At 43.0% G+C, this 27,683-nt stretch overlaps 1 protein-coding gene across 1 annotated transcript in view; it reads right to left on the bottom strand.

Moving 5' to 3' along the window:
• Positions 1-563: 563 nt before the first annotated feature.
• Positions 564-27,683, bottom strand: part of PTGIS (prostaglandin I2 synthase) — a 40,518-nt gene continuing 13,398 nt past the window's right edge. Inside the window, exons 4-10 of the mRNA XM_033963275.1 lie at positions 22,573-22,716; positions 13,501-13,655; positions 9,115-9,296; positions 7,310-7,469; positions 3,696-3,877; positions 2,568-2,719; positions 564-1,331 (exon numbers count right to left, since the gene is read on the bottom strand). Coding sequence (XP_033819166.1) covers positions 1,175-1,331; positions 2,568-2,719; positions 3,696-3,877; positions 7,310-7,469; positions 9,115-9,296; positions 13,501-13,655; positions 22,573-22,716 — 1,132 coding nt within the window. The 3' untranslated portion in view covers positions 564-1,174. The remainder of the gene's footprint in view (positions 1,332-2,567; positions 2,720-3,695; positions 3,878-7,309; positions 7,470-9,114; positions 9,297-13,500; positions 13,656-22,572; positions 22,717-27,683) is intronic.

Below are 27,683 nucleotides of genomic sequence, written 5' to 3'. Positions count from 1 at the left end.
CAATATGGCAGGTTATTTACAAAAATTAATCCACTCTTGGTGATGCAATAAATAATGCATGTCACCACTATATACACAATGCAAAGCCTGTTTTAAAAACTAGAAAGATTCCAGTCTGCCCATGGTTATTGCACACAGGAAGTTCAGGTTGCCTTGTATGGTGTGGTCCTGAACTATCCTATTTCATTAAAAAAATAAATAATCTCAGGGCATCAGCGTGCCTGGTTTCCAACTGCTTAGGCCAGAGGTGTCAAAGTCCCTCCTCGAGGGCCGCAATCCAGTCGGGTTTTCAGGATTTCCCCAATGAATATGTATGAGCTCTATTAGCATACAATGAAAGCAGTGCATGCAAATAGATCTCATGCATATTCACTGGGGAAATCCTGAAAACCCGTCTGGATTGCGGCCCTCGAAGAGGGACTTTGACACCCATGGCTTAGGCTAAGGCACCACACCAGCCAAGAGACCACAACTATTCCCCCTTAATTCTATACTCTTAATAATTACACAGTATCTGGAAAAAATGAGACCCCCAACATTTTCCCAAATAACCCAAAATAGTGCCTGAATGCCAACATATGCTTTATTCTATAATGGAATCGAGGCACCAAGATGCTATTATAGAATTCACACTCAGCGACCTTTATAAAAACGTGTGTTAAAAGTACAGCAAGTTGAACAAACAATCAGAGAGATTTCCTTTATCTCTGTTTAGGACTTCATTTTAATATGTGCTCGGGGGGGGGGGGGGTGGAGGGGGGTGGAGGAAAAAATCAAACCTTAGATTGATGTATGCCTGGTTAAAGAGTGTACCAGTTTTCCAGTGTACCCCAGATGTGGACTCTAGAGTTTTGCAAAGGGAATACAGAAAACAAAGTTCAGAACAAGAATAATTCATGTCACTTTCTTAAAAACAAATTTGCTTTTGAGAGAGTTACACTTTCTTCACTACAATAATGTTGAAAGGGATATCAGTCCCACAGGTGAGTCACAAATGTACTGTCAGTTCAATTTTTAAAAAGTCTTTTGACCAGTATTGGACTGATCATTAGAAACTTCCATTTAGAAATATACCTTCATAAATCCTATATATTGTTGAGGAAGTGGAATAATTTTAATTAGCTGCATAGATGTCAGAGACAACCGGTGAGGATAAGGCTGTACTGGCAGGTCATTACCACCTCACACTCTTCTTCCGCTTATAATGAATCTTGACATCACTTCTGGGCTGCACCATTCCAAAGCCATATCTGCTTGTGTCAAAACTTGGGATTTTCTCATCTGGGTCTTTTAATTCCAGATCAAAATTGGTTAACAAGATGAACACAAACCTAGATATAATTAGACAGTATATCAGTACATGTGAAGCACTATTTTAGGTAGAATGTAGAGATACTATTTCAGATATCCACGTTGGGACACGTTCATTTCTGTTGGTGTTGAAGTAGAGTCTTTTCTAAATCACATGCGGTGATGGATAAGTATGTGCCAACTCCATGAGTTGAGAGTTTCCATTCTACAAATGTCAATGTCTCAAATACTAATAAGATCAACCCGGCAACATACAAATTCAAGTGTTGGTTTTTCAGAATAAACATGTCAAGTATCAACACTCAGATGTGTACGGCTTGTAACCAGGCAATTCTCTTACCCAATTAACTAGACTCTTACCCAAGCTGGCTGGCCACCGATATTCAGTAGCACTTGACCAGGTAACACCACTGAATATCTCCACTAACCAGCCATTCCCTAACTGGCTAGATTAGGTGAGGTCTTCGTCAGTGGCCTAGCGAGGTGAGAGAAGCCTGGATGATGGCGCCCCTCCCCCACTCTCGTCTCTGCTCACCTCCCCTTTCCTTCCCCCGTATCTCTAGTTGAAGTTGTTGCTCGCAGCAGTCAACGACGTGCTCCTCGCGGTCCAATCGGCTCTCCCTTTGACGTCACCTTGCTATGAGCGGCACCCGGAAGTGACATCAGCGGAAGAGCCAATGGTGTCGCAAAGAGCACGTTGTTGTCCACCGCGAGCACCAACTTCAACTACAGGTACTGGGCAAGGGAAGGGGGCGCGTGCATGGAGGGGAGGAATGCGACGAGGCGGGGGGTGGTGGTACTCCCACCAACATGGCACGCGGGGCGGACTGCCCCCCTTGTACCCTCTCTGATCCACGGGCAGAGCTTGGGCAACTGGTCTGAACAGTGGTATAGCGAGGGAAGCTTGAGTCCAGGGTAGAGGCACCCGGCATTGCGGCCCCTAATACACCTTTCCCTGTGCGGACCACCCCTCCCCCCCTTACTATACCACTGCATATGTTTACCCAATTAGAGACTGGGCAATAATCAAAGCCCTGACACCTGTAGGTAAAATGGTAGTTGGAGAAGGCTTTGATTATCACTCTCAAGGAATGTTAGTGGGGAAAGAGGGATGCGAATCGTTGGTTCCTATCCAAGACACTCCTAGAACCAATTTAAAATTCAAATAAGAGTGAAGTTTGCAGATTCTACCCAGCGAGTGCAGAATGCAGTTATTAAGTACCATACTGAACATACATTTCCAACAATGTACTTACTGTTTGATGCTATTGATGGCGTGAAGTTTCCCTATGCACACATTGTTCCCCGCACCCCATGGCATGTTGTAATACTTTAGCTTTTTTCCTCCCTTGTAAAAATCTTCCTTCTTGGTACCATCTGCATTCAGAAACCGGTCGTATTTGAATTTCTGGAAAATAATTTTTTTTTTTCTTTTGTCAGTGCTGTCATAAAACATAACAAAGAGAGAATGTTGTGCAATAACGCATTTTATAAACAGGAAACAAGAGAAAGTATGATTTTCCATATTCGTGGGCCAGCTCCGCCCCTAACCCCCGCGAATACGGAGGGAGAAGTAGCACCTGATTTGGCGGTTTTTTTGTAAGATCCGTGAAACCTTACATCTGAGGACTTTTTTTCTCCCCCAAAATTTTTTGGTTCATAGACAACGGCGCGAAAGACAAAAGCGCGCGCCGACAATTGAGCGCAGCGTGCGCCGCCGCACCGCTCTTAATTACAGTTTTTAGGTGCTCCGACGGGGGGTTTTGTTGGGGAACCCCCCCAGTTTACTTAATAGACATCGCGCCGGCGTTATGGGGGGCTTGGGGGGTTGTAACCCTCCACATTTTACTGTAAACTGAACTTTTTCCCTAAAAACAGGGAAAAAGTGAAGTTTTCAGTAAAATGTGGGGGGTTACAACCCCCCACACACCCCACAATACCCCCACAACACGGCGCGATGTCTATTAAGTAAAGTGGGGGGGTTCCCCCCCACGCCCCCCCATCGGAGCACTAAAAACATTAATTTAGAGTGGTGCGGCAGCGCGCGCTGCGCTCAATTGTCTGGGCACACCTTTGTCCCGGCGCGCTTTTGACCGGACACCAATTTTTTGGGTGCTCCTCAGAGATTGAATATTAGCTTGTTGCTTTCCTGCAAATTTTATTCCGTTTTTGAGGTTGATAGTGACCAGATTGACTAAATAAGATTGTCTAGCATATTATTTTTCTATGCTTCTCATTTTGATATAGTAGGAATACTGATATCCCCAAACACTCTCTGATGATAAAATGATAAAAATGCAATAATTTTTTTTTCATGTGGCATCCAAAAAGAACTCTAAGCCATTACCAGAAGATTTAAGATGTAGAGACAGGACAAAAATTACCTCAGGGTCCTTGTAGACTTCTGAATCCATCTGAGGACTTAAATATGGAAACAGACAGAGCCTATCTCCCTTTCTCAGTCTGTATTCCCTGCCATCTGCCAGTTTCAGGGGCATATCCTCAAGGACTTCTCTGGTGATGAAGGGGGTTCCTGTCAGTCGTAAAGTCTCACTCAATACACTGTCTGCACAAAGCAAAACCACAAGGAAATTACAGCATCTGGCAAGGAGTAAATGGAAAAGTCCAGTGTGCTCACACACATAACAGGCCTCCCACTCAGGCATCAATACTGAAAGCATCGAATTGTATACCTAGGTTGCCAAGTTGTGCATTTTAAATGGTTGGCATAAGGTGATGGATATGAAATGAGTCCCCAATTATATGCATAATTCAAATACTCACCTGTGGTCTGATGCATTAGGAAATCCCAGCCTTCAGGGAAGAGGGACTACGCTTTTGCAATTAGGCCATTTGCAGACCTTTAACAACAGTTCAATAAGGATTAAGGGAACGCCACTATGGGATCTGGCTTCATTTTGATCTTTCTTCGGCATGCTCACTGGGCACTTGAAGTAGCGCAAGTTTTCTTTCAGAGGGTATGGGAGGCTGCCGTTAAAGAAAAGCCACCTCTACTTAGTAAAGAAGAGCTGGATGGTGTTACAAAGTGAGCTTGTTGTCATATACAGGCAGTCCCGTGTTAAGAACAAGTTACATTTTTAAAGCTGTTCTTAAGTCGGATTTGTATGTAACTCAGAACCTGTAGACTTTAAGATTCTTGCTACTTACCTCTGCTCCCAGGTGACAAAAGGCCCAACTGTCCCTACCAGGCTTCCCTCTACGGTACAGCATGCACAACCACAAACTGTTCTTAATGTGGCCATGCATCATGCCTGAATCTGCTACAGGAGAAGTGTAGGAGTCTAGGCCACTGGAAATACTGCTCAGTGAAATCAAATGAAGCTGCAACTGTGTTCTTAAGTATGAGTCGAACTTAAGTCAGGTGTCTGTAACTCGGGGACTGCCTGTACTTACAAGCTAGTTACTGCAAAAAACTGAAACAGAAATTTGTTCAGTATATACAGGGTTTTCATCTTATAATGGCCTGAGACAGGAGTGAGCTTCATGGCCTTCAGAAAAGCAACTGAACAAACAAGAACAGCTCCTAGTGGTCTTACAATAAACTGCAGTCTTCAATACAGTAGATTTTAACTTGTCGCATTTCTACATCTCAGTAATGGCAAGCACTTCTGGATATGGCAATGAAGGCGGATGTCTGAATTGTCAAAGGCTTACTGGGGTTAAAGTGAAATGTTCCATTGTTCCTAAAAGAAGGAGGTTCCATAGTAGCATAGTAAATGACGGCAGATAAAGACCCGAATGGTCCTTTTTCTTAGATATTTCTGGGCCAGAAACCCAGAGCCCTGTCCGGGAATGTGCTTAGGTTCTATCTATTGGAATCTCCATCAAAGCTCACTCCAGCCCATCTTAACCATCCCAGCCACCACAGCCCTCCCCAGCCCGTCCTCAATTGAATGTCCATATATGGGGCCCAGACCATGCAAGTCTGCCTAGTACTGGCCTTAGTTCCTTCAATGTATACCCATTATTTTCCAATTAGAGATCCTCTGTTTTCAACCCATGCTTGTTTGAACTCTGTCACCGTTTTCTTCTCCACCACCTCCCTCAAGAGCGGATTCCACACATCAACCACCCTCTTTGTAAAGAAGAATTTCCTAACATTACTCTTGAGTCTACCACCCCTCAACTTCAAATTATGCCCTCTGGTATGTAGGCTTACCCTGGTATTAGGCCCTGATAGGCGCCATGCAATAGGCGCCTATCTTTATAGAACTATGCCTGAGAAGATAGATGACTATCTCCCAATTAAATTCTATTTTTTTTTTCAATTATGAGCTTGTTAAAGCTCATTATTGAAGCCAATTAATTAATTAACCCCCTCCCCCCTTTTACAAAACCACGCAAGAGGTTTTTAGCACTAGCCGGCACACCGAATGCTCTGCGTTGTTCCGATGCTCATAAGAACTCTATGACTATCGGAACAGTGCAGAGCATTCAGCGCACCGGCCGGTGCGAAAAATCTCTTGCGTGGTTTTGAAAAATGGGGGTAAGTTAGGCGCCTCTTACAGAATTTCCCCCCTTGGGGCCCGATTCTATAAATGGCACCTAAATCAGAAGGCACATTTGTCATTGGAGGACCCAACGCGGGCTGTGTTTCGGCAAAACACGCCTTCCTCAGGGATCCAAGATGTTAAATTCACAACCTTTCGCAAATCTGGAATAACACGTGTGACTTGGCCAACCAAGCAGAAACCCAGCAAAAGGCACAACACTGCGTAAAATTGTTGAACAATTTTGCCGAAAACACGGCCCGCGTTGGGTCCTCCAATGACAAATGTGGACATTGTATTTTTTTATTTTTTTTTTAAATTCTTCATTAATTTTATAACTTACATGAAGTGCATCAACAAGTATCAATCATTTTAACTTAAATACATTCTACAATTCTTCATATTAAATAGAATTCTCTCTTTCTCTCCCATCCTTTCAACATTTCATAACGCTTACACCATATAATAAAGTCCCACCTCCCCCAACCCCATTTTTTCATTTGTACAAATCAGGGAAAATAATACTTATTCATTGCAATAATTTGTTAATGGCCCCCACACATCTTGAAATTTATTGAAATTCCCTTTCTGAGTAGCTCATGTTCTTTCCATTTTATACATACGACACAAGGAATTCCACTAAAACTATAGTTAAGCCTCTTCCAATTCTTCCAATTGCTCGTAATTTGTTGTATGGCGACTCCTGTCATTATAAGTAAAAGCCTGTTGTTCTTAGATGATATTTGGCTCTTAGTCCTCATAGACATACCAAATAATACTGTATCTTACAATAATGCCACATGATTTTCTAATAAACTATTAATTTAGCCCCAAATTGATTTCCAAAAATCCATAATAAATGGTCTAAAGTCCCTACTTCAAGATGACAATGCCAACATCTATCAGACTTAGAGCAATCTAATTTTTTTAAACGAACAGGGGTCCAGAATGCTCTATGCAACAGAAAAAAAACATGTTTGTCTCATAGATGCAGACACTGTACATCTCATCCTCCAAGACCAAATTCGTGGCCATTGAGACACAGTAATTTGATGCTTAATCTCAATGCTCCAAATGTCTCTAAGACCAGTCTTTGGTTTTTTTATTCATAAATCCAGATATTAATTTGTACCACTGAGCGGCCTGATGTCCCCGGAAATCCACCTGAAAGCATAAAAATTCCAAGCTATATTTATCATTAAGATTTTTCCATTCAGGGAACCCCGCCTGAATGGCCTGCTTCAGTTGCATCCATTTAAAACTTTGTGATTTGTTGAGGCCATATTTATGTTGCAACTGTGAAAAAAATCAATTAGAAATAATATCTTCTAATACACGTATTCCTGCAGTCAAGAAGCGCCAAGAACATTGTTTTTCCACAGTTTTGTTTTGCTTTTAGTGTTTTCTTTAGACATATTTACTGTATATACAGTATTCTCCTTGGAATAATGGAAACAATACATCTATCCAGAAACAGCCATACTAACCAAACGTAGGAGTGCTGTCCAAATCTTCTTGTTTAATGGCTTCCGTTTCTTGCCCTTTGCCTTTATAAACGCTCTCTAATTCAGCTTGAACTGCTGCCATAGCATCAGGGTGTTTCAGAAGGAAAAAGAGAAGCCAAAAAGCTGCTGGACCTGCATTGCCCTATAAAAGCAAAAAACAAACAAACAACAAAACAACAAACCCTAAAACACTAGTTACTGAATACAGGGTTTGGACTTGCTACCTTGTGTCCATGAAGATATCTGTCAAGTCACATGACACAGAACACTGGTCAGTGGTCATGTAAGCCATGTTTTATTAAGCCACGGAAGAGGTTTCTACCGCGGCCCAGAGCACTAAATGTGCTGACGCTCATAGGAATTCTATGAGCTTCAGAGCATTTGGCACTCTTGGCCATGGTAGAAACCTCTAGTAAAAAGGGGGTGGGGGGTGAGGCCGATATTTCCTAGCAACTAGCGGGTTAAGTAAATTGCAGTTAAAATGAACACCGTTACCCGGAAACCGACAGGTGCTAAATATATGGTGCATTATCCAGTTAACATCGATATTCAGACGACCGCTAGCCAAATAAGCCAATCAAATAAGGTGCACTGAAATTTATTGTTGCCGTGTTTTACAAATACGGGATTTTACCATGCAATAAATGCAAATCTTACGTGGCCCTTTTTGAGGGTCTCCCCGTTTTCATTTCTTGCAAGTCATATGCTATGCATATTACCTGCTGAATATTAACTTGGGAGCAGTGGCGTAGTAAGAGTGAGCGGCGCCCCTCCCCCATCCCCCTGCATGCGCACCCTTTTCCCGTCGTTTCTCCAGCGCGAGCAGCATGCTCACATCGGTGTCGGCTCGCCCTTTGTCGTCGCTTCATAGGCGCGGGTCCTGGAAGCGATGTCAAGAGAGAGAGCGCGCCAATGCATCGATGCCTGCTTATATTATTAATCTATAATGCAAGCTGTGCACCCAGATGTCATTATAGAACAGCCTCTCACCGTGGGGCATTAGGGCACCTAAAAAGGAAGCTCCCATTTTAAAAATTGCCTAATTGTTGGTGCCATAGTATTAACCCCCCTCCCTCCCTTGCCCCACAGAGCCTCATTTGAAAAAGTGAAGTCAGAAGGAGACATTTTTAGGTGGCTCGACACTACAGTTGTAAGCGAGGACCTCTCCTCAGTAAGCTATGGAGGAGGTGGCTGTGATTAATGTGACCTGATAATGCCTGGAGACTGGCTGTCATCTGCAATGCATGCCAGGTGGTAAGCACAGCTTCTCCAGGGAAAGCAGTGCCTTGGCAGACAGCACAAAAATAATTTTTCTAGTTGCACAGTGCCACCCAGTGGTTGCTCAGACTGTATGCATCCAGAACAGGAAGTGGAATAAAATGTATTTGCAGTCATATTGCAATCTTTTGCTTATTACCAGAGAAAGGAAGGTTTGGCTGCTAAAAGTTATCAAAATAATTTATTAAATTAGTCCAATGGTTAAGATTAAAGGAGGACCCCTGAGCATTGTGGATGCCAGGCTAATGCTGGTCCCCTCGTTCTTGCTTTCAGAAACTTCTGATAACACTCATACTGCTGCCATTGATGAACCCACCCTATGACTGCTTCTGCTTCCAGTCTGTGCTGCTGCATCTAATTCCCCCCCCCCCCCCCCGTCCCTGTGGCTTTTGATGCTATTACCATTATCTTTGCAGCCACTGATCTGTAGTAGCCTCTGTAATCTGCTTGCATAGATTATAGCAGTTCTCGGAGAGAGATTTCAAGGGGCAGCCTGTTTATTTTCTAACCTGTGTGGCCCACAGCTGTAATAACAAGGCTTTGGACTGCATCACATCATCAACCCCTAGTTCCTCCAGGTGACTCCGATAGCTGTCCAGCCAAGAACTTCTGTTTACTTTGGCGTTCAGTCTCCTTCTGGACAGAAGTTCCCAGAGGTGCTTTTTGATGCGGGTTGCCTCCTTCTTTTCCTCTGTAAATTAAAAATAAACAATAAGGTCACATGGCACCAACATGTATTTTAAGGCATTACTGCTGGCCTCCTAAATTGGCCTGCTCCATAAGTGTGACAAGAAAGGTAAACATCTGCTCAAAATTTGAAAAAAAAACACTCCCCAAAAAACCCCACACCCCTGTTTTCTGCTGTTGGCAGAAATTTCTCTTGCATCAATGCCATGCGCATTGCGAAAACCTATCTTCACTTCTTTTTTATATTCTGAGGAACTTCTTTTATATTTAAGTATTTTTATTGATTTCAATATTATATCAAGTAAACTTGTACAGAAAGCAAATTTAACCAAAGCATATTACAATCATATAAATCCATACTTAACAACGTTAAGCAATGCAAGAAAAACTATTATGGTAAAAATTAGCTCAAGTCCTCATTAGATCCAAGAATTAATTGTGAGAACATAAAGAAACAATCAAAAAAGTAATGCTGTTCCTATAGATCAGTGAGGAAGTTACTATTCTCTTTTAGAGCTCAAACTTGAGTTTTCTCCTTGTCCAGACGGGACATTGCCAGAAAATTAGTCAAATATTGAGGCTCAAAGAATACATATTTAGTTGAGTGATAATGGACAATGCACTTACAAGGATGTCTCAAATAAAATGTTGCCCCCAATGAGATGACCTCCGACTTCAAAAGAAGGAAGTCACACATCTACGTTTTTGCGTTTCCCTTGTAACATCATGGAAACATCTGAATTTTACAGCCAAGAAATTCCTTTTGTTTATTCTTAAGAAATAGTCTCAATAACCAAGTTTTATCAATAGAAAGAGCCAAAGTGGCTACTAATGTTGCAGGTGTCATCTCTTCCTTATCTGACTTCTCCAGAATCTCTGTAATATTCATTACTTGTCCTTCAATAGGCTCAGGTTGCTGTTGGTGCTAAATTTTGCTAGGGAGATAATAAACTTGAACGAATGGTGGAAGATTACCTTCCGGAACTTCCAAAATTTCTAATAAATATCTCCTGAGCATATCTCTAGGTGTTACTATAGTTATTCTTGGAAAGTTTATCAATCTCAAATTATTACTATGTGCCTGATTTTCTAATAACTCCACTTTTCTTCTAAGATTCAAGTTGTCTTTAATTATAGCTTCCTGGAGTTGTTTGATTGAAGCCATATCCTGCTGAGTCGTTTCAAGTAAACTATTAGAAGAAGTCATATCCAATTTTAATTTTTCTAATTCTTCTGAGTGGTGGATAAGTTTATTTTCAATTTGTTGGAAATTGGGACTAATTACCTTCCCAAAATTTGCTACCAGGTCCCAAAGGGCTTCTAAGGTCACCTCAGCAGGTCTATCCCAAAAAGTAGCTTGTATAGTAGTGCAATCTCTCACCTTCCTTGGTTTGTTCTGGCTTCTGTTCCTTCTGGTTCAATCCTCCTCTGGGTGTTGTAAATCCCACAGTCTTCCCTGGAGGTTGCCCGAACCGGTATCTCCATTTCCAAGCTTCCCGGTGTTAATTTGTATGCCTCTGGGTAAAGTAATACCCCTTCCTCCGGGGTTTCCTGACCCCTGGGTGAGCTGGTCAACTGTGGTGGAGGAGGCGGTGCTCTAACATCCAGGCTAAGGGTAATGTCTGGCCCAAGAGGAGTCCCGTTGGACTCACTCACACCCAAGATCCTCAGCGGGCTAGCGTTCTGATTCACCGCAGCAGCTCCCTGCATCCTCCGAAGGAGTTCTTCGATGTTGCCGATGGACGGCACCTCGGAGCGCCGCGAGGCGCCAGCAGCGCTCCTGCCTCTCTTCTTTGGCATCGCGTCACGGAAATAGGTAAAAGCAGGCCGGGAACCGCAGTCACCAGCCAAAAATCATTAAACTAGAAGAGTTCCGATCGGGGGGGTGTACCCGATCGTTTAGGCAGCGGCCATCTTGGATCCCCAGGAACTTCTTTTCTTTTATTTTCTTTTATTTTTTTAATTCTTTATTTAATTTTCAATTACATTTCCAAGCATAAACATCTTGAACAGAAAGAATGACAGAAATAAAAACATACATACAAATAGTATGAATTAAAGAAGAAACTTAAATATAACAAGGAATTTACAGCATTTCCTATCATTCTCAAGTTCTCTATTTTAGAGATCCAAAATTCAATGAGTGAAAATTACAACATAGAAATACTTAGATAACTAAGAAAAATTTAACGATAAAGCAATAGCCTATGAGGGTGGAAGGAAATTATCTTCATTAGAGTGGTGTCACCTATTCTTTGTCAAGACGTTTAAGAGACAGAAATCCAGTCAACTGGGATGGATCATAAAAAACATATTTAAAAGATTTGTATCTGATTATGCACTTGCATGGATATCGTAAAAAGAAAACTCCTCCTATAGCTGTAACTGCGGGTCTCATCAACAGGAACTCTCATCTTCTTCTCCGAGTATCTTTAGAGACATCAGGAAACATTAATATTTTATGTCCCCAAAATTTTTTTGATTTATTTTTAAAGAATAATCTCAATATCCAATCTCTAATCAGGAGCAAAGGCAACTGTTACCAATAATGTTGATGATTTCACAATTTTCTCCTCAGAGGTTTCCAATAATTCAGAGACATTAAGAGATTTATCTTGACCATTTTGTTCTGGATCTGTTTGTTCCTGGATTTTCCTTTCCGGAAGATAATATACCCTAACAAAGGGAGGTAATGATTGTTCTGGAACATTCAGAACAGCCAGAAAATATCTCTTTAACATGTCTCGAGGATTTATCAAAGGGTCTTTAGGAAAATTTAATATCCTCAAATTATTAAAGCGATTATAATTTTCAAGAGTTTCTAGTTTTCTTCGTATATTATTACTATCTTTAACTTGTGTCTCTTGGATATATTTTATTGTTTTCAATTCTATAGTCATTTTTTGAATCTCACTTTTGCTTTGATTAATCTCTTCGTTTCATTTGCAAGATTTCTTCTTGATTTACTTTTAATTTTCCTTCTATCTCTTCAACCTTTGGGGAAAAAGTTTTCCCCAGGTTTACAACTAAGTCCCAAATATTCTCCAAGGTAACTTCAGGAGGTTTTATTAATGAAGAAAAGTCTTGTAGTGCTAATTCAGTCTTACCCTTTGTTGGATTCATGACTTTTATCCCTTGTGCCGACTCCTCAGTTGATCTTCCGGCCACAGGTAGCTCCAGGGATACAAGTTCCCCCGCTGACTCCAGAGGCAAGCTCTCTGTTAAACCAGCCTCTCATAGTAGTAGAACAGCCTCTTTGGACGTGCTCACTTCCTGTGGAGAGCTTGCTTGCTGTGGCCAAGGAGGAGGAACTCTATGGTCTGGGCTCAGAGTAGCATCTAGCTCCAGGTCATCCAGAACAGCGTCACTCATCGCCGGCATCGACAACGGGCAATTCCCAGACAAATCCATTCCTCCAATGATGCGCTGCAAAATCTCATCGATAGAGCCCCTTGAGGGGGTCTCCGGTCGTCGGGAGGCTCCACCGACTCCTTTACCTCTTCTCTTCGGCATTATTAAACTGAGGTTAATAGAAAAACAGGAACAGTGCACGGCATCTCTCTCATGCACATGCTACCACGGCCATCTTGGATCCTCCAGGAACTTCTTTTATAATAATTAACATCTTTTAGGAAAGTATCTAAAAAGTGGGAGGGAGGGGGGTTGTTGGTTTTTTTAAAATCTATCATTGGGCATGATGTACCAAGAATTTTCAGTGCCTACAAGAAAAATGATGCTTTATCCGAGTCTAGCATTTTGTACTTCCAATCTCATTTGTCCACATAAGAACATAAGAATAGCCTTCAGGGTCAGACCAATATCAAGCCCATTAGACCATTCTCATGGTAGCCAATCCAGGTCACTAGTACCTGGCCAAAACTCAAAGAGTAGCAACATTCCAGAATCTCAAAGAGTAAGCAAAATTCCAGAACCCAAAATAGTAGCAACATGAAATCTCCAAAGAGTAGCAACATTCCATGCTACCGATCCAGGGCAAACATTGGCTTCCCCCATTTCGTTCTCAATAACAAACTATGGATTTTTCCTCCAGAAACTTGTCCAAGCCTTTCTTAAAACCAGCTACGCTATCTGCTCTTACCACAACCTCTAGCAACGCGTTCCAGAGCTTCTGCAATCTCTTCCACCAATTACATATAATAATGTAACATCATAAACATTTTTTTTTTTTTTTCATTTTTAAAACTAACCAGTTGACAACATGGAGCGTGCAAGCTTCATCAACAGCTGATCCAGTTGGTAAAATTCATTGTAGACTTCAGCAGAATGTTCTAGATCCTTGGTTTGAAGAAGAGGATTGTTGTAGTGGACCGATTCATTGCCATACAAAGTCAAATATCCAGCTCTGTGTAAGAATGCAAAAGAGCACATCTCACATGAAATGTACCATACCAGATAACACAGGTATAATAAATATGTATCCCCATCTTTTCACCATCTGATAATTCATATATTATTGTGATGCCATAGTGCCAATGGGTATGATGGCCTTCTACTAGGGGCTCTCAACCTAGTCCTCAAGGCACACTGGCCAGTCAGGTTTTCAGGATAACCTTATGGCAAGTAGGTATGGTTTGGGGAAGATTTGGGGCAGAGTTTGGGAATGGAATCAGTTAGGTGCCAGTATACTAGGTCAGTGGCGTAGTAAGGGAGGGACAGTCTGCCCTGGGTGCCATGTTGGTGGGGGTGCCGGCACCCCTCCTCCTCCTCTCCACCCCCCCGCCACTTTCCCATTCCTCCCCTCCACGCATGCACCCCTCTTCATTTACCCCATACCTCTAGTTGAAGTTGTTGTTCACAGCAGTCAACAACGTGCGCTTTGCGACCTTGTCGGCTCTCCCGCTGACATCACTTCCGGGTGCCGTGCATAGAAAGTGACATCAGAGGGAGAGCCGATGTGGTCGCAAGGAGCACGTTGTTGACAGCCTCAAACTACAACTTCAACTAGAGCAGGGGTGTCATAGTCCCTCCTCGAGGGCAGCAATCCAGTCGGGTTTTCAGGATTTCCCCAATGAATATGCACGAGATCTATTTGCATGCACTGCTTTCATGGTATGCTAACAGATAATGCATATTCATTGGGGGGAAATCCTGAAAACCAGACTGGATTGCGGCCCTCGAGGAGGGACTTTGACACCCCTGAACTAGAGGTATTAGGGAGAGGAAGGGGTTGGGGGGCGCACGGCAGGTGGGATCTGGAAAGGAGCGGTGCGTTGGAGATGGGGGAGGGGCACCACCGCCCTGTGCGCCTCTCACCCTCGCTACGCCAATGTACTAGGCCAAGTAAGCCCTGGCTTAATATACCAGCGTCTAATCTGTGCACATCTAATGGTGCCTAACTTTGACTGACATGCGGAAAGGTGCTGTTTTCCAAGGCGCCTACCGAATTAGAATCGGGCTCAAACAGCCTAGTAATGTTTTCAGGGTATCCGCAACGAATAAGCATGAGAGTGTGACGAAGCTACAGCCTCAGCCCCTGGGGGTTTTTGGTTCAAACCCACGCTGCTCCTTGTGACCCTGGGCAAGTCACTTAATCCCCCCATTGCCCCAGGTACGTTAGATAGATTGTGAGTCCAGCAGGACAGACAGGGAAAAATGTTTGAGTACCTGAATAAATTCAAGTAAACCGTTCTGAGCTCCCTTAGGGAGAACAGTATAGAAAATTGAATAAATAAACAGTATGAAAAGTTTCACCCATTGATAACCAGAGCTGGTATTGTGATGTCATAATGCCTCAATCCACCACTGTCTAAGAGCCAACCTTATCAGTGATGTCACAATGGCTTGATTGTCCTGTAATTGGCTCACTTTTGTTACATTTTGATTTCTAGAGTGGCTACAGCCTCAGCACCCTGAAGTTGTGGGTTCAAACCCACACTGCTCCTTGTAGCCCTGGGCAAGTCACTTAATCCCCCATTGCCCCAGGTACATTACATAGTGTGACAAACCCAAGCCCGTTTCAGGTTTGTCCTATGACAAACCCAACTCCGGTCCGGGTTTTGCCACAAGGATTAGGGCTGACCAGGTAGAAGCCTCGTCTGTGGATTTAGCTGACTACTGCTCAGACCTGGAAGTGGAGTCAGATGAGGCTTAAACAGAAAAGCTACACACAGGTTAGGCAGGTGCCCAAGTCTGTTAGAGGATTACTTCCTTTCCAGCAGCCTGTCCAGGCAAAGGTTAAGGCTGGAAAGGTTCCTGCGCTTAGGCAGATAGAACAAGCCTGTGTTGGAGTGTCCCTTCCCAGCTTAAAACGAGACAGTTGAGAACTCAGGGGGGGGGGAAGCAGCCTGGAGGCAAACAGGAGAGATTCATCTACTCTCTCCGCACCCCGAGGAGGCTGGAGACTAGCAAATGTTGGACACAGAGGAGCTTACTGCTGACCCAGGGAGTGAGGAAGGAACCCCAGGGGAACCCATGGAAATCCAGGAGAGTCTGGTAGGACCGGAGGATGTGCCCATGGAAATTGATAAGCAGTAAGGAGATGTGTATTGCCTGTGTCCACAGCAGTAAAGCTACCCGTTATGCCAGTGATAGTTTGAAGGGGAGTTGTATGTCTCTCCCTTCTGTTAATGAACTGTTAGTTGCTGCTTGAAAGCTTGAGTTGTAAAGCTAGCAAACGTTTTGGCATTTTTGTTCTCCCTGCTAGCAGCCAAGCTGAGCCCAGAGCGTTCTTCCTCACAGCTGTGCATAATTGATTACTTGAACGGCACAGTAGGGAGCTGTGCTGAGAGCCTGCACGTTCCCAGAGCCGAGTGTACTTTTTGAATTCGGTGCTAAAGAAGAAAATACATGTTACAGAACTACAGTATGTGATAAGCCACGTTAGGCTGTGAAAACCAGGTGACATGCTGGCCAGGTTTCTTGTTGCACAGTTTTGGTTAAAGTTTGTTTTCTGTTCTGGATTTTTTATACCTGGGAAATGCCACAGCTGCTGGAGCTGAAGAAGCTCAGTGAAAGTTACTAAATCCCAAACTGCCCTGGTGAACAGGACTGTTTATAGATTGGCTAACAAAGTCCAGAGGCAATGGAACTGTTTCTTAAGGTGGGACACACCCAAAAGCCTGGACACTGGAGTTTTTGAAAGTTTCACTCTGTTTGAACAGCTTGTGTTCTGCCTCATAGTTTTGAGGGCTTGTTTTTGAAGTCTGCTGAGCTGAAGCATATTTTTTTGTTCAATGCAACCAGTGAACATAATAAAACCCTTTGTTTGATTACATTCTGCCTCAGTCATTTGCCTTGCATGCCCTTATTAGGCTGTTCATAAGCCAAGCAAAGTCCTGAAGGGTCCTTCGGTAGTGAGGGACACGTCGGGCCAGAGTCTTGTGTCACGATCCCGGGGCTCGCAACGCAGCACCAGAGCACGGGTGGGACAATAAATTGTGAGCCCACCGAGACAGACAGGGGAAAATGCTCGAGTCCCTGAATAAACTCATGTAAACTGTTTTGAGCTCTCCTGGGAGAACGGTATAGAAAATTGAATGAATAAATAAATGAAGACCTAAGGTTCCACAAAATAGGCAAGAAGCAGAAAGACCAAAAATATAAATAAATAAGTGCACATTTTTATAAAACTGGTGCACTTTACAATGCAACTGCATGAGGAAGAGATGTTTATATGCCAGCAAACAAAAACAGTACACTGTGCCTAGCAACATTAAAAACCCTAGCTCGTTACATGAGCCAGCTGTGCTGGTTGCATTGCAAGTCATGTGACCAGCTTGCCTATCCTTGCTTACTTCTTCCTACTATGTTTAATTTATACATACAGTTATGTGCACATACGGTGAAATGATTATGTTTATTCTCCATTCTGTTATTAAAGTGTTTTTTGTTTTTTTAAAAAACACTGGAAAATCCATCAGGATGTAGAAACATAGAATATGACGGCAGAAAAGGGCTGTAGCCCATCAAGTCTGCCCACGCTAATGACCCACCCCCAGACTTCACCCGGCTAGAGATCCCACATACATATCCCATTTCTTTTTGAAATCGAGCACGCTGCTGGCGTTAATCACCTGCAATGGAAGTTCATTCCAATGATCGACTACCCTTTCGGTGAAGAAATACTTCCTGGTGTCGCCATGAAATTGCCCACCTTTGATTTTCAGCGGATGACCTCTTGTGGTTGAAGGTCCTTTAAGAAAGAATATATCGTCTTCCACCTCGATGCGGCCCGTGATATATTTAAAAGTCTCAATCATGTCCCCCCTCTCTCTACGTTCCTCGAGCGAGTATAGTTGCTGTTTATTCAGTCTTTCCTCATATGGGAGGTTCTTGAGTCCCGAGACCATCCTGGTGGTAATTCGCTGAACCGACTTGGCAATTGTTTTTCATTCCTTGCGGTTCACTTACTGTATTCTTTTTGCTTTGGTCACGGGACTACTTTCAAACTTTTCTGGTTCTGAAAAATATGCAACAGCTCCCCGCAGTGGAGCGAGGTGATCTTAAAAAGCATTAAGGACTCTTTTTCACAAAGCTGCGGTAGGGGTTTCTACCCATGAGCCAACGAGTAAATGCTCTGAGGCTCTTAGGAATTCTATGAGTGTTGAAGCATTTCCCTCGTCGGCCTGCAGTAAAAAAAAAAAACCTCTACTGCAGCTTTGTAAAAGCCGGCATACGTAAGGCAGCTGCAATTAAAATGCAAACAAGCAGTGGTTTAGAGCAGTGGTTCCCAAACCTGTCCTGGGGGACCCCCAGCCAGTCAGGTTTTCAAGATATCCCTAATGAATATGCATGAGAGAGATTTGCATATAATGGAAGTGACAGGTATGCAAATCTCTCTCATGCATATTCATTAGGGATATCTTGAAAACCTGACTGGCTGGGGTCCCCCAGGACAGGTTTGGGAACCACTGGTTTAGAGAATGACATAGTAACAAAATTCATCACCGTTCCCGTCCTCACGGATAACCGTGGGAAACAATCCTATGTCGTTCTTTAGTGTCTATCTCAACCTCAGTCCTTCTACAACCCTGTTATATCCCGTCCTATCCTTATAGTCATGTATGAGCAGCAGGAAAAAGAACCACCTTACAGGCCCCTTGGTGAAATCCTGAAGCAAGTGTAGCTTGATTGATGTATGGCAACTGATGTTATTCTTGCTGTAAAACATGTGGGGGACTCCAACTTTACAGACTCTGAAGGAATGTATTGCTTGAAATCAGAGAACCATTGAACATGTTGTTGCTCCTGCAATGCTCTAGGGCACACTAGTGTGCCGCGAGATGTTGCCTGGTGAGCCGCAGGGCCGCCATCAGGGCAGTACTACCAGTCCTGCATTCAGGGGCCCGGAGCTGACAGGGGGCCCGAGGCAGGGGCGCCAGTAGCTCGCCAAGGTAAAGTGAGTCGATCACCCAGGACTCACTTTGTCTTGGCGATCTAATCTATCGAGCCGATAAGTCTTCTTCTCCCCGACGTCAATTCTGCAGTCGGAGAGGAAGTTCGGGCCAGCCAATCGCTGCCTGGCTGGGCGGAACTTCCTCTCCGATTGCAGAATTGACGTCAGGGAGAGCATGTGTCGGCGTCGGCTTTGGGGCCTGTTATCCATTGGTGGGTCCTGTTCCCCGATGGCAGCGGCAGTGGCAGTGGCTTAGGGAACGGCAGAGAGAAAGAAAGAAAGGGGGCAGGCAGGGAAACAGAAGGAAAGAAGAGAAACAGAAAAAAAGAAAGAAAGGTCAGGGAGAGAGGAAGAAAAAGCTGGGGGAGGGAATGAGGTGTGGAGGAGAGAAAGCATACAGGCTGATAGAAGGGAAGAAAGATTGGATGCACAGTCAGAAGAAGAAAGTGCAACCAGAAATCACCAGACAAGGTAGGAAAAATGATTTTATTTTAAATTTAGCAAAGTGGAGGCAGTATTACCACAGTTTTCAAAGGAATTTGCCCAAATAACTTAATAGTTAACTGGGTAAATTCCCAGAGATGAAAACTTCCCTTCACTTACTATGCACAGTTCTGAATTTATATCTGCTGTCTATATTTTACAATATGGTCACCTTTTACTAAACCGCAATAGTGGTTTTTAGCGCAGGGAGCCTATGAGCGTCAAGAGCAGCGCTGGGCATTCAGCGCAGCTCCCTGCGCTAAAAACTGCTATTGTGGTTTAATAAAAAGGATGGAGGGTATATTTGTCTATTTTTGTATGCTATAAAAACCAAATACAGAGAGAGACTGAGAGCTGTTGACGAAGAGCTACGTGTGTGTCTTTCTTCGATTCCAGCCAGAATATCAGCTTTGTGTTCAGCCAAACAGGCCCAGGTTTCGCGCTGAATAAAGTATTTTATAATTTTTCACTATTCTGTTTACTTAATATTTCATAATAAAGTAATTATAAAATACTTTCTTTGTGTTTATTTGATTCCTATTCAAGAGAATTACTTTATATATAGTCAATATAGGCACAGAGTTAAATTTTTTAACATTTTCTAATGGTGGTATGCCTCGTGATTTTTTTCATGAAACAAGTGTGCCTTTGCCCAAAAAAGGTTGAAAAACACTGCTCTAGGGCACGCCCAACTTATATTTTGGTGTCTTTTAAGGATATTTTGTCTTGGGGTTTTTGCTATAGTTGAAGATAATTAAGGATTCTGCTGAGCAGCATAGAGTTTTGATAAAGACGACGTCCAAACTTGTTCATGGTACGGCCTTCACGTCCCAGAGACAATGAGGCATGAACTCTGGTAGGATATTTTGTAAGGGTTGTTTCCACTAATAATGAATGAGGAGGAAGTTGTGGCCTATCAAATCCTGGAGTAGAGAAAATTCTGTAATGCGAATTCATCTTTCTCGGAGCAGCCTTGACAGATAAAGGCATCTTCCAATTTTTAAAGAGGATTTGTTTAAAGAGTTTATGCAATGGCAATTTGATAAAAAGATTCAGGCAACTCTTGGGGAAGTAGAAGGGACTGTGTGCCTTATCAATCCTGCTAACCATAAATTCTCATCATAGAAAGATCGGGTCCAACATGAGACAGGATAGCTTCTGTAGCAAAAAAACATGATCTTCTCTTGAAGAATTGTCCTTTGTCACTTATACTAACCAATTATGCAAGGATTTGTCTCGTTCAGTGGAGGCTGATACCTCATTTAATGCTGAATTCCACAATATATTGAACTTTTGTGGACCTTGTAGTAAAAGTTAATAACAGGATTTTATAGTTAATTCGATGTTCAACCGGTAACCAGTGAGCATCAATTAAAAGAGGTGAAACATGATCATATTTTCTAGCACCATATATAATTTTAATATCTGTAATGTGTAGTTTTTTGATGGGGTTTAAAAAAAAAATCATTTGAAAGAACTTCTTTTGGGAATAGCTGCACCAGCAGACTAACGGTTCAGAGAAGGAAAACCAACACTCCAAGTCAGACTTCGAATCTGAGAAAACCTCTGAGAAAAAAATGTCTAGAAAAAAGTTCTGCGACATTTTCAGTACCAATCCAATGAAGAGGCAGAAGTGGATCGATGAAGTTCCTGATGTCTCTTCAAAAGAGGAGGTCGAGTAGAGGAAGAACTCTGATGGCTTGGTCTGAAATGCTTCACAAAAGAAGAGGACTTACGGCCCAAATCAGCAGCTCTAAGTCTCGAAGGAAAGCACTGTTGAGAAGAAGTAGAACTTTAATGTGAAGAACCATGCCTGGATAAAGATCTGCATCGAGAAATAGAATCATGACGCCTCATAGAAGATCCCTGAGCAGTATTTTAATGCTCCAATGGATCAGTGTTATCGGTACCTTGGTGCCTCACAGTAGTACGAGCAGGATGAGCTGGTAACAAGGGAGTTGAGTGTAGGAGACACATGCAATGGAACCTAAAAACAGTAGCATTCTCCCTGTGAAATAATTCATCGAGCTTCTCTCAAAAAGAGTGCACCAGTAGCGATTGCTCAACAGCCAGTACCGTCAGTGCAGCAGGTTGTTTCAGTATGGGTGACCTGGCAGAAGATGCAACCAGAGAATGACACGGGGACAAATTTGTCCCCTTCCCCGCAAGAACTCAAATTTCCCTGTCCCTGTCTCTACCCTATTCCTGTAAACTCTGCCTTAACCATACAAGCCTCAAATACTTATGATTTTAAAGTGTTTGAGGCTTGTGCAGATGAGGATGGAGCTTAGGCATTGGTGGAATGAGGCATTATGACATCACAATCTGAGCTCTAGAATGTTGCTTCTTAGGATTTTAAAGTGTTTGGGGCTTGTGCAGATGAGGACCGAGCTTAGGCATTGGTGGAATGAGGCATTATGACATCACAGTCTGAGCTCTAGAATGTTGCTACTTATGATTTTAAAGTGTTTGAAGCTTGTGCAGATGAGGACGGAGCTTGCGGTGATGGGGCAGGGACAGGAAAAGAACTCGCTGGGTTGGGACAGGAAAATGAGTTCCCACGGGGACGAGGAAAAATTTGTCCCCGTGTCATTCTCTAGATGCCACCGAGAAAGAGCCTGCAGCTCAGTGATGCAGCAGAGGGAAGGTCCCAACAGGTAAGGCCGCAAAGCAGCCTGTTCAGTGCTGCCCCACTGCTGTTTGGAACGGAGGTGCGTCAGCCTCACGGTGGGAGGGTCGTCAGGGTTCTGCTGTGCAGGATGGGAAGGAGGGATGGAAAGATGTTGTGCATGGAGATGGGTGATAAGGGAGGAAAGATGCTGCACATTGGGGGGGGGAGGTGAAAGCGCTGTCACTGGCAAATTGAGTGTTGGGGACATTCGGGAGGGGCTTCGGGGGTTTATCCAACTAGGGCATGTCTAATTTTAGGGAAATCCGATAGTTTCTACGGTTGCATAAGGGCTGCAGAAAAACCACAGCATTGATAATGAACTGAATAGCTTATGAGCAGACGTGAAATATATGTACACTTGCATACAGAGCATAATATTTCCACACTGCTGCACTGTATTTCAGTGGCTTGATGAAGAGATTTCCAAAAAGATAATACAACTTTGAAAGCCATTGATGTCAAGGTATGTAATAATTTGCATTCTGCTTCAGAAAATAAAGATCCGTTGAGTTTGGCACAGTTTTTGCTGTTGAGAACTGGAATCGGGGTGGGATGTACTGGTGGAGCCGATATTTTAGTTTGCTTACTGGATCAAGATTAAAAAAGGAGTAAAAAAAAAAAAGAGGACAAAGAAGAAAAGAAATAAAAAACCCCTACAAGCTCTTTTTTTATTGTGCACAACACTGTATGACCTTTCCTGAATTACAAACTTGTTTTAATCTTCAGAATCACAGTTAAGACCTCCCCACCCCCACCCCCGGCCTTCCCTACCTCATCATCACACTGTAACCAAAGGCAAACAATCCTTCTTCTTTCCATTCTGGGCTCAATTTTTCTCTGTCATGGAGTAAAATGGTATTCAGATTGGAGAACATTGCCTTTGTAAGCATGTGAAGGCTCTTGTTTTGCAGATGCCTGAGGACAGAGAAAAGAGAGTTATCCCTGGTACATTTCCAGTCATACAGCATCCCTGATCCCAGACGTTTATGATTAATAAAGTGTGCTTTTTATTTTTCACTACTATATACAGTAAAACCTTGGATTGCAAGTAACTTGGTTTGCAAGTGTTTTGCAAGACAAGCAAAACATTTGATTACATTTTAACTTGATATACAAGCAAAGTCTTGCAATACGAGTACATACAGTATACACACATCACAACTGAGACGATGGATCTTCTCTCTCTGACGCTGCAGGAGTGTAGTGACTGTTCTATACAAGTGAGGTCTTGCAATACAAGTACATACAGTATACACGCGTGACATCATCACAACTGAGCCAATGGTTCTTCTCTCTCTCCCCGACGCTGCGGGAGTGTAGTGACTGTTCTATACGAGTGAGGTCTTGCAATACAAGTACATACAGTATACACGCGTGACATCATCACAACTGAGCCAATGGTTCTTCTCTCTCTCCCCGACGCTGCGGGAGTGTAGTGACTGTTCTATACGAGTGAGGTCTTGCAATACAAGTACATACAGTATACACGCGTGACATCATCACAACTGAGCCAATGGTTCTTCTCTCTCTCCCCGACGCTGCGGGAGTGTAGTGACTGTTCTATACGAGTGAGGTCTTGCAATACAAGTACATACAGTATACACGCGTGACATCATCACAACTGAGCCAACGGTTCTTCTCTCTCTCCGACGCTGCGGGAGTGTAGTGACTGTTCTATACGAGTGAGGTCTTGCAATACGAGTACGAATAGTATTTTGTATTAAAGTTTTTGGGTTGTGGAACGAATCGTCTCAGTTTCCATTATTTCCTATGGGGAAATTCACTTTGATATAAGAGTGCTTTGGATTACAAGCATGCTTCTGGAACGAATTATGCTCGCAAACCAAGGTTTTACTTTAAATTTAAATCCATAACTGCTTACTTTTCTTTATAACTAGTAACAGTGTTCTAAAGTTACCACAAACTAATGAAGCCATCTGTGTAGACGGACACTACAACCAGTGCCAATACCATATCATATTCCAGAGATGTTATTTGCTTAGGGACATATAATAAATAAAACCAGCCTTTTGTTTAGTTACCTGGGCAAAACAATTTGAAAATTGCCCTCAAATCTTCACATCAGTTTTGTGAATAGGTCACTAGATTGACTAGAAGCTAACAAGGCACGATAGCCATTGTTTTCGTAGTATACTTGGCTGTTAAAGATGATATATAATTTCCATTTTGGCTCAGCAGTTTCCTCCTTCATCTCAGGGTTTACTGTTCAATTGGGACTCCCTGGGCAACAGCACCTTGAGAATTTATCTCCACGTGTCTGTGCATATGTGCGTGCGTGTGTGTAACAGATACACAGGATGAAGGAAAGAACTGTAACATCCCCCAAAACAAAAAGACAGTCAACAGCCTCAGTCACATATGTCCACCCAAAAGGTTCATACAGAGAGCATCTAAACCAGGGGTGTCAAAGTCCCTCCTCGAGGGCCACAATCGAGGGTGTTCAGGATTTCCCCAATGAATACACAGAAAACTCCCAAACGGCGAAAACAACGGGAGTTTTCAGTGTACTGGGGGTTCCCCCCAACAGGACTGCGAGCAGTTCTAAGTGTGGTCAGGAGGTTTCCCCCCCCAGCATAAAATGGAAGGCCTCATAAGCGATGGCGCACATTTGTCCTGCCCTCAAATGTCAGCGTAGGATTGTCCTCCAATGGTGTACCGATTGGATAGAGCTAGAAACAATTACCTCCCCTCTGCTCACAGAGAAACATGAACACTGACACTTTCTTTTGGACTCTAGACTTTAATATTACGGGCAGAGAAAACTGCTGTGGTGCATTTTAACATTATTAGGTTTGAAATAATCAAGACGGGGGAGAAGGAGAGGGTTCCTACCATGTCACCAGTGTTACATCCAGCACATGCTCTCAGAAATTGTATACGATTAGTATTCTATATATTTATCTCCTCGAACATGCCTCTGCTCTTACTTTTGTCTGGACTAGGGTTACCAGACGTCTGGCATCCGCAGACTTCCTCCCTGTCTGACAAGAACGGGCAGTGGGGAGGGGAGGGGGGCATCACTAGGGCAGGATATGGGCAGGCCAGGGGCAGGTCTAGGGGTCCGGATGTTCCAATTGGAAAATCTGGCAACCCTAGTCTGGACCATTTTAAATTTCTCTCAGTTGTCATTTACTGTCTAATCTAATCTAATCTGAATTTCTGAATCGCACTTATCCAGTACAGGTTCAAGGTGATTTACAAGATAAGAGGCCCATGCAGTGAAATGGAGAAATAATTACATCACATTGTAGAGGAAGGATACACTGTTGCAAGAGAGGAAATACGTAGTTACATCATATTATGGAGAATAAATACATTCATTGTTGCAGGAGGCTGTCCAGTTAGAATAGAACTGATTTACTATTAAGAGGGTTGGACAAGCCATGGGACTAGGTCAGTGGTCTCAAACTTGCGGCCCGGGGGCCACATGCGGCCCACCAGGTACTATTTTGCAGCCCATGGTCTGTACTAGTTCTCTCTGCTCTTTGCAGCATCCTCCAGCTTCCCCTCCTGGTCTCCTGCTCTTACCTTCAGATAATTACCGCAGCCTACAGAGAGGCTCGCCGGTGCTGTAGTGATCCTTACAGGCTGCCGTCATCCTCAGCAGCACAGTCCCTCTGCCGCGATCCTGCCCCTGATGTCAGAGGAGGGGCGGGACCGCGGCAGAGGGAACGTGCTGCGGAGGCCGAAGGCAGCCTGCAAGGAATGTTACAGCACCGGTGATCCTCTCTGCAGGCTGCGGTAATTAGCTGAAACTAAGACTGGGAGGCCAGGGGGAGAAGCTGGAGGATGCTGCAAAGAAGGGGGGGGGGAACATGCAGGCCTTCAGAGGGGGGGAGGGGAAGATTTATAAACCATAAAGAGTTTTACCTCATGCAAAATTCTCATTTCTTTAATAAGACATTAACTATTTTTTTCTGTGGCCCTCCAAGGACCTACAAATCCAAAATCTGGCCAAGCAAAGGTTTGAGTTTGAGACCACTGGACTAGGTAGTGGCATAGAAAGTATGAGTGGCGCCTGGGGGGGTGGCGCCTCTCCCTTCCCTTCCCCCTCTAATTTTCCCAGCGTGAGTAGCATCACGAACTTGCCGCATGTGTCCTGTTGGCTCTTCCTCCGATGTCACTTCCTAGGCACAGGACAAGGAAGTGATGTCAGAGAGAGCCGACACCGATGCGGGCAGCATGTTCGTGATACTGCTTGCGCCACGAAAATTAAAGAGGTGTGAAGGAAGGGAAGGGGGGCATATGCGCGGCAGGGGGAGTAAGGAAGGAGTGAGGGGGGGTGGAGAAGAGGATGGGTGCCAATGCCTCATCAAGACAGCATCCAGGCAGCCCCCCCCCCCTTACTATGCCATTGGGACTATGAGAGGTTTCATGTCTAGAGCAGTGGTTCCCAACCCTGTCCTGGAGGAACACCAGGCCAATTGGGTTTTCAGGCTAGCCCTAATGAATATGCATGAAGCAAATTTGCATGCCTATCACTTCCATCATATGCAAATCTCTCTCATGCATATTCATTAGGGCTAGCCTGAAAACCCGATTGGCCTGGTGTTCCTCCAGGACAGGGTTGGGAATCACTGGTCTAGAGCAACATTTAAGGGAAACTTCATGAATGAAAAACAGTCATGATCTATCAACATCTCAGACTCCCCGTTTTCTGAAACGTCTGTCAACTGCACTTAAAACTCATTTGAAGCCATAAATATCATTTTAAATATGTTATGTTTTGTTTCTATTTATTATCTTTATAAGTGAACCAACAGGGCTACCATATCACTTTACACAACATATGAGAAAAAAATAATGCCATTAACAGCTGTTAAATTATCTACATAACATAACTTTATTCTTCTATACCGCCATAATCAGATGGCTTCTAGGCGGAAGAGAGCAGGACAATCAGCGAATTACAATATGCAAATTATAAATGATAAAATTATAAAAGTACAACATATTACTCAAGAATAGACATAATAAAAATTGTTAGATTTAGTGTAACTAGCATTATCATATGATATGGTACTATTTGGAACAATTTTATTACCCAAAAAAAACAATTAATGCAAATCAAAAAAATTGGCTCCTCATCATGACAGGAGTAGCCATGCAATTGATAATGAAAAACTGGAAAAGTTGGGATAACTTAAATTATAGTTTCTGGTGGGAATCCCTATGCCAGATTTATAAGTTTGAAAATATTAATTCTTTACAGTTGGGACATCTTAGTAAATTTAAGGAAATTTGGGGCCCATTAACAAAATATTGTAAGATATGAATATGAACTATTATCGTTATTATTACTACTATTATTTCCCTTTGTTTCATGAATAAATATTATACATATCCAGGTGGGGGGGAGAGGTTAGGGGGAGGGGGGATAAAACAGTTTTATATTTTATTGTTGGAAGAGTACAATATGGTACGTTACTTGAATGTTCATGTGTTTGCACTTTGTATTTGATATCAAAAATAAATAAAAAGATTTAGTATAATTTCTGATTAGGAGATTAGGAGATAAATCTATCAAACAATGCTGTTTTAATTTATTTTCTAAAGGCACCGTAGGTCAGCCTAGCTCCATTAATGTAGTTGCCTAACCAAGACTGCTGTTTACTTGCTTGACACACGAGTCCTATCCAAAAAGGATTTGTATTTACACCAAGTAATGGTTCTTAAACTGAAAGTACAATCCAAACTGGGAGCGAGATGGGGGGAGGGGGGAAATCACATCACAGGAAGCATATCAAAATTGCAATTAAGAACCCAATAAAGGGAAAATAAAAACTAATAAAGAGAGAAACGATTTCAGGAAGCGATATCCCCTTTTTCCTCCTGTTTTATCCTCTCCCTCTTTCCTTCAT

Source organism: Geotrypetes seraphini, chromosome 11 (genome assembly GCF_902459505.1).
Source record: "Geotrypetes seraphini chromosome 11, aGeoSer1.1, whole genome shotgun sequence".
NCBI lineage: Eukaryota > Metazoa > Chordata > Amphibia > Gymnophiona > Dermophiidae > Geotrypetes > Geotrypetes seraphini.
Note: the sequence above shows the minus strand (reverse complement) of the source record. Positions and strands in the feature narration are given on the sequence as shown.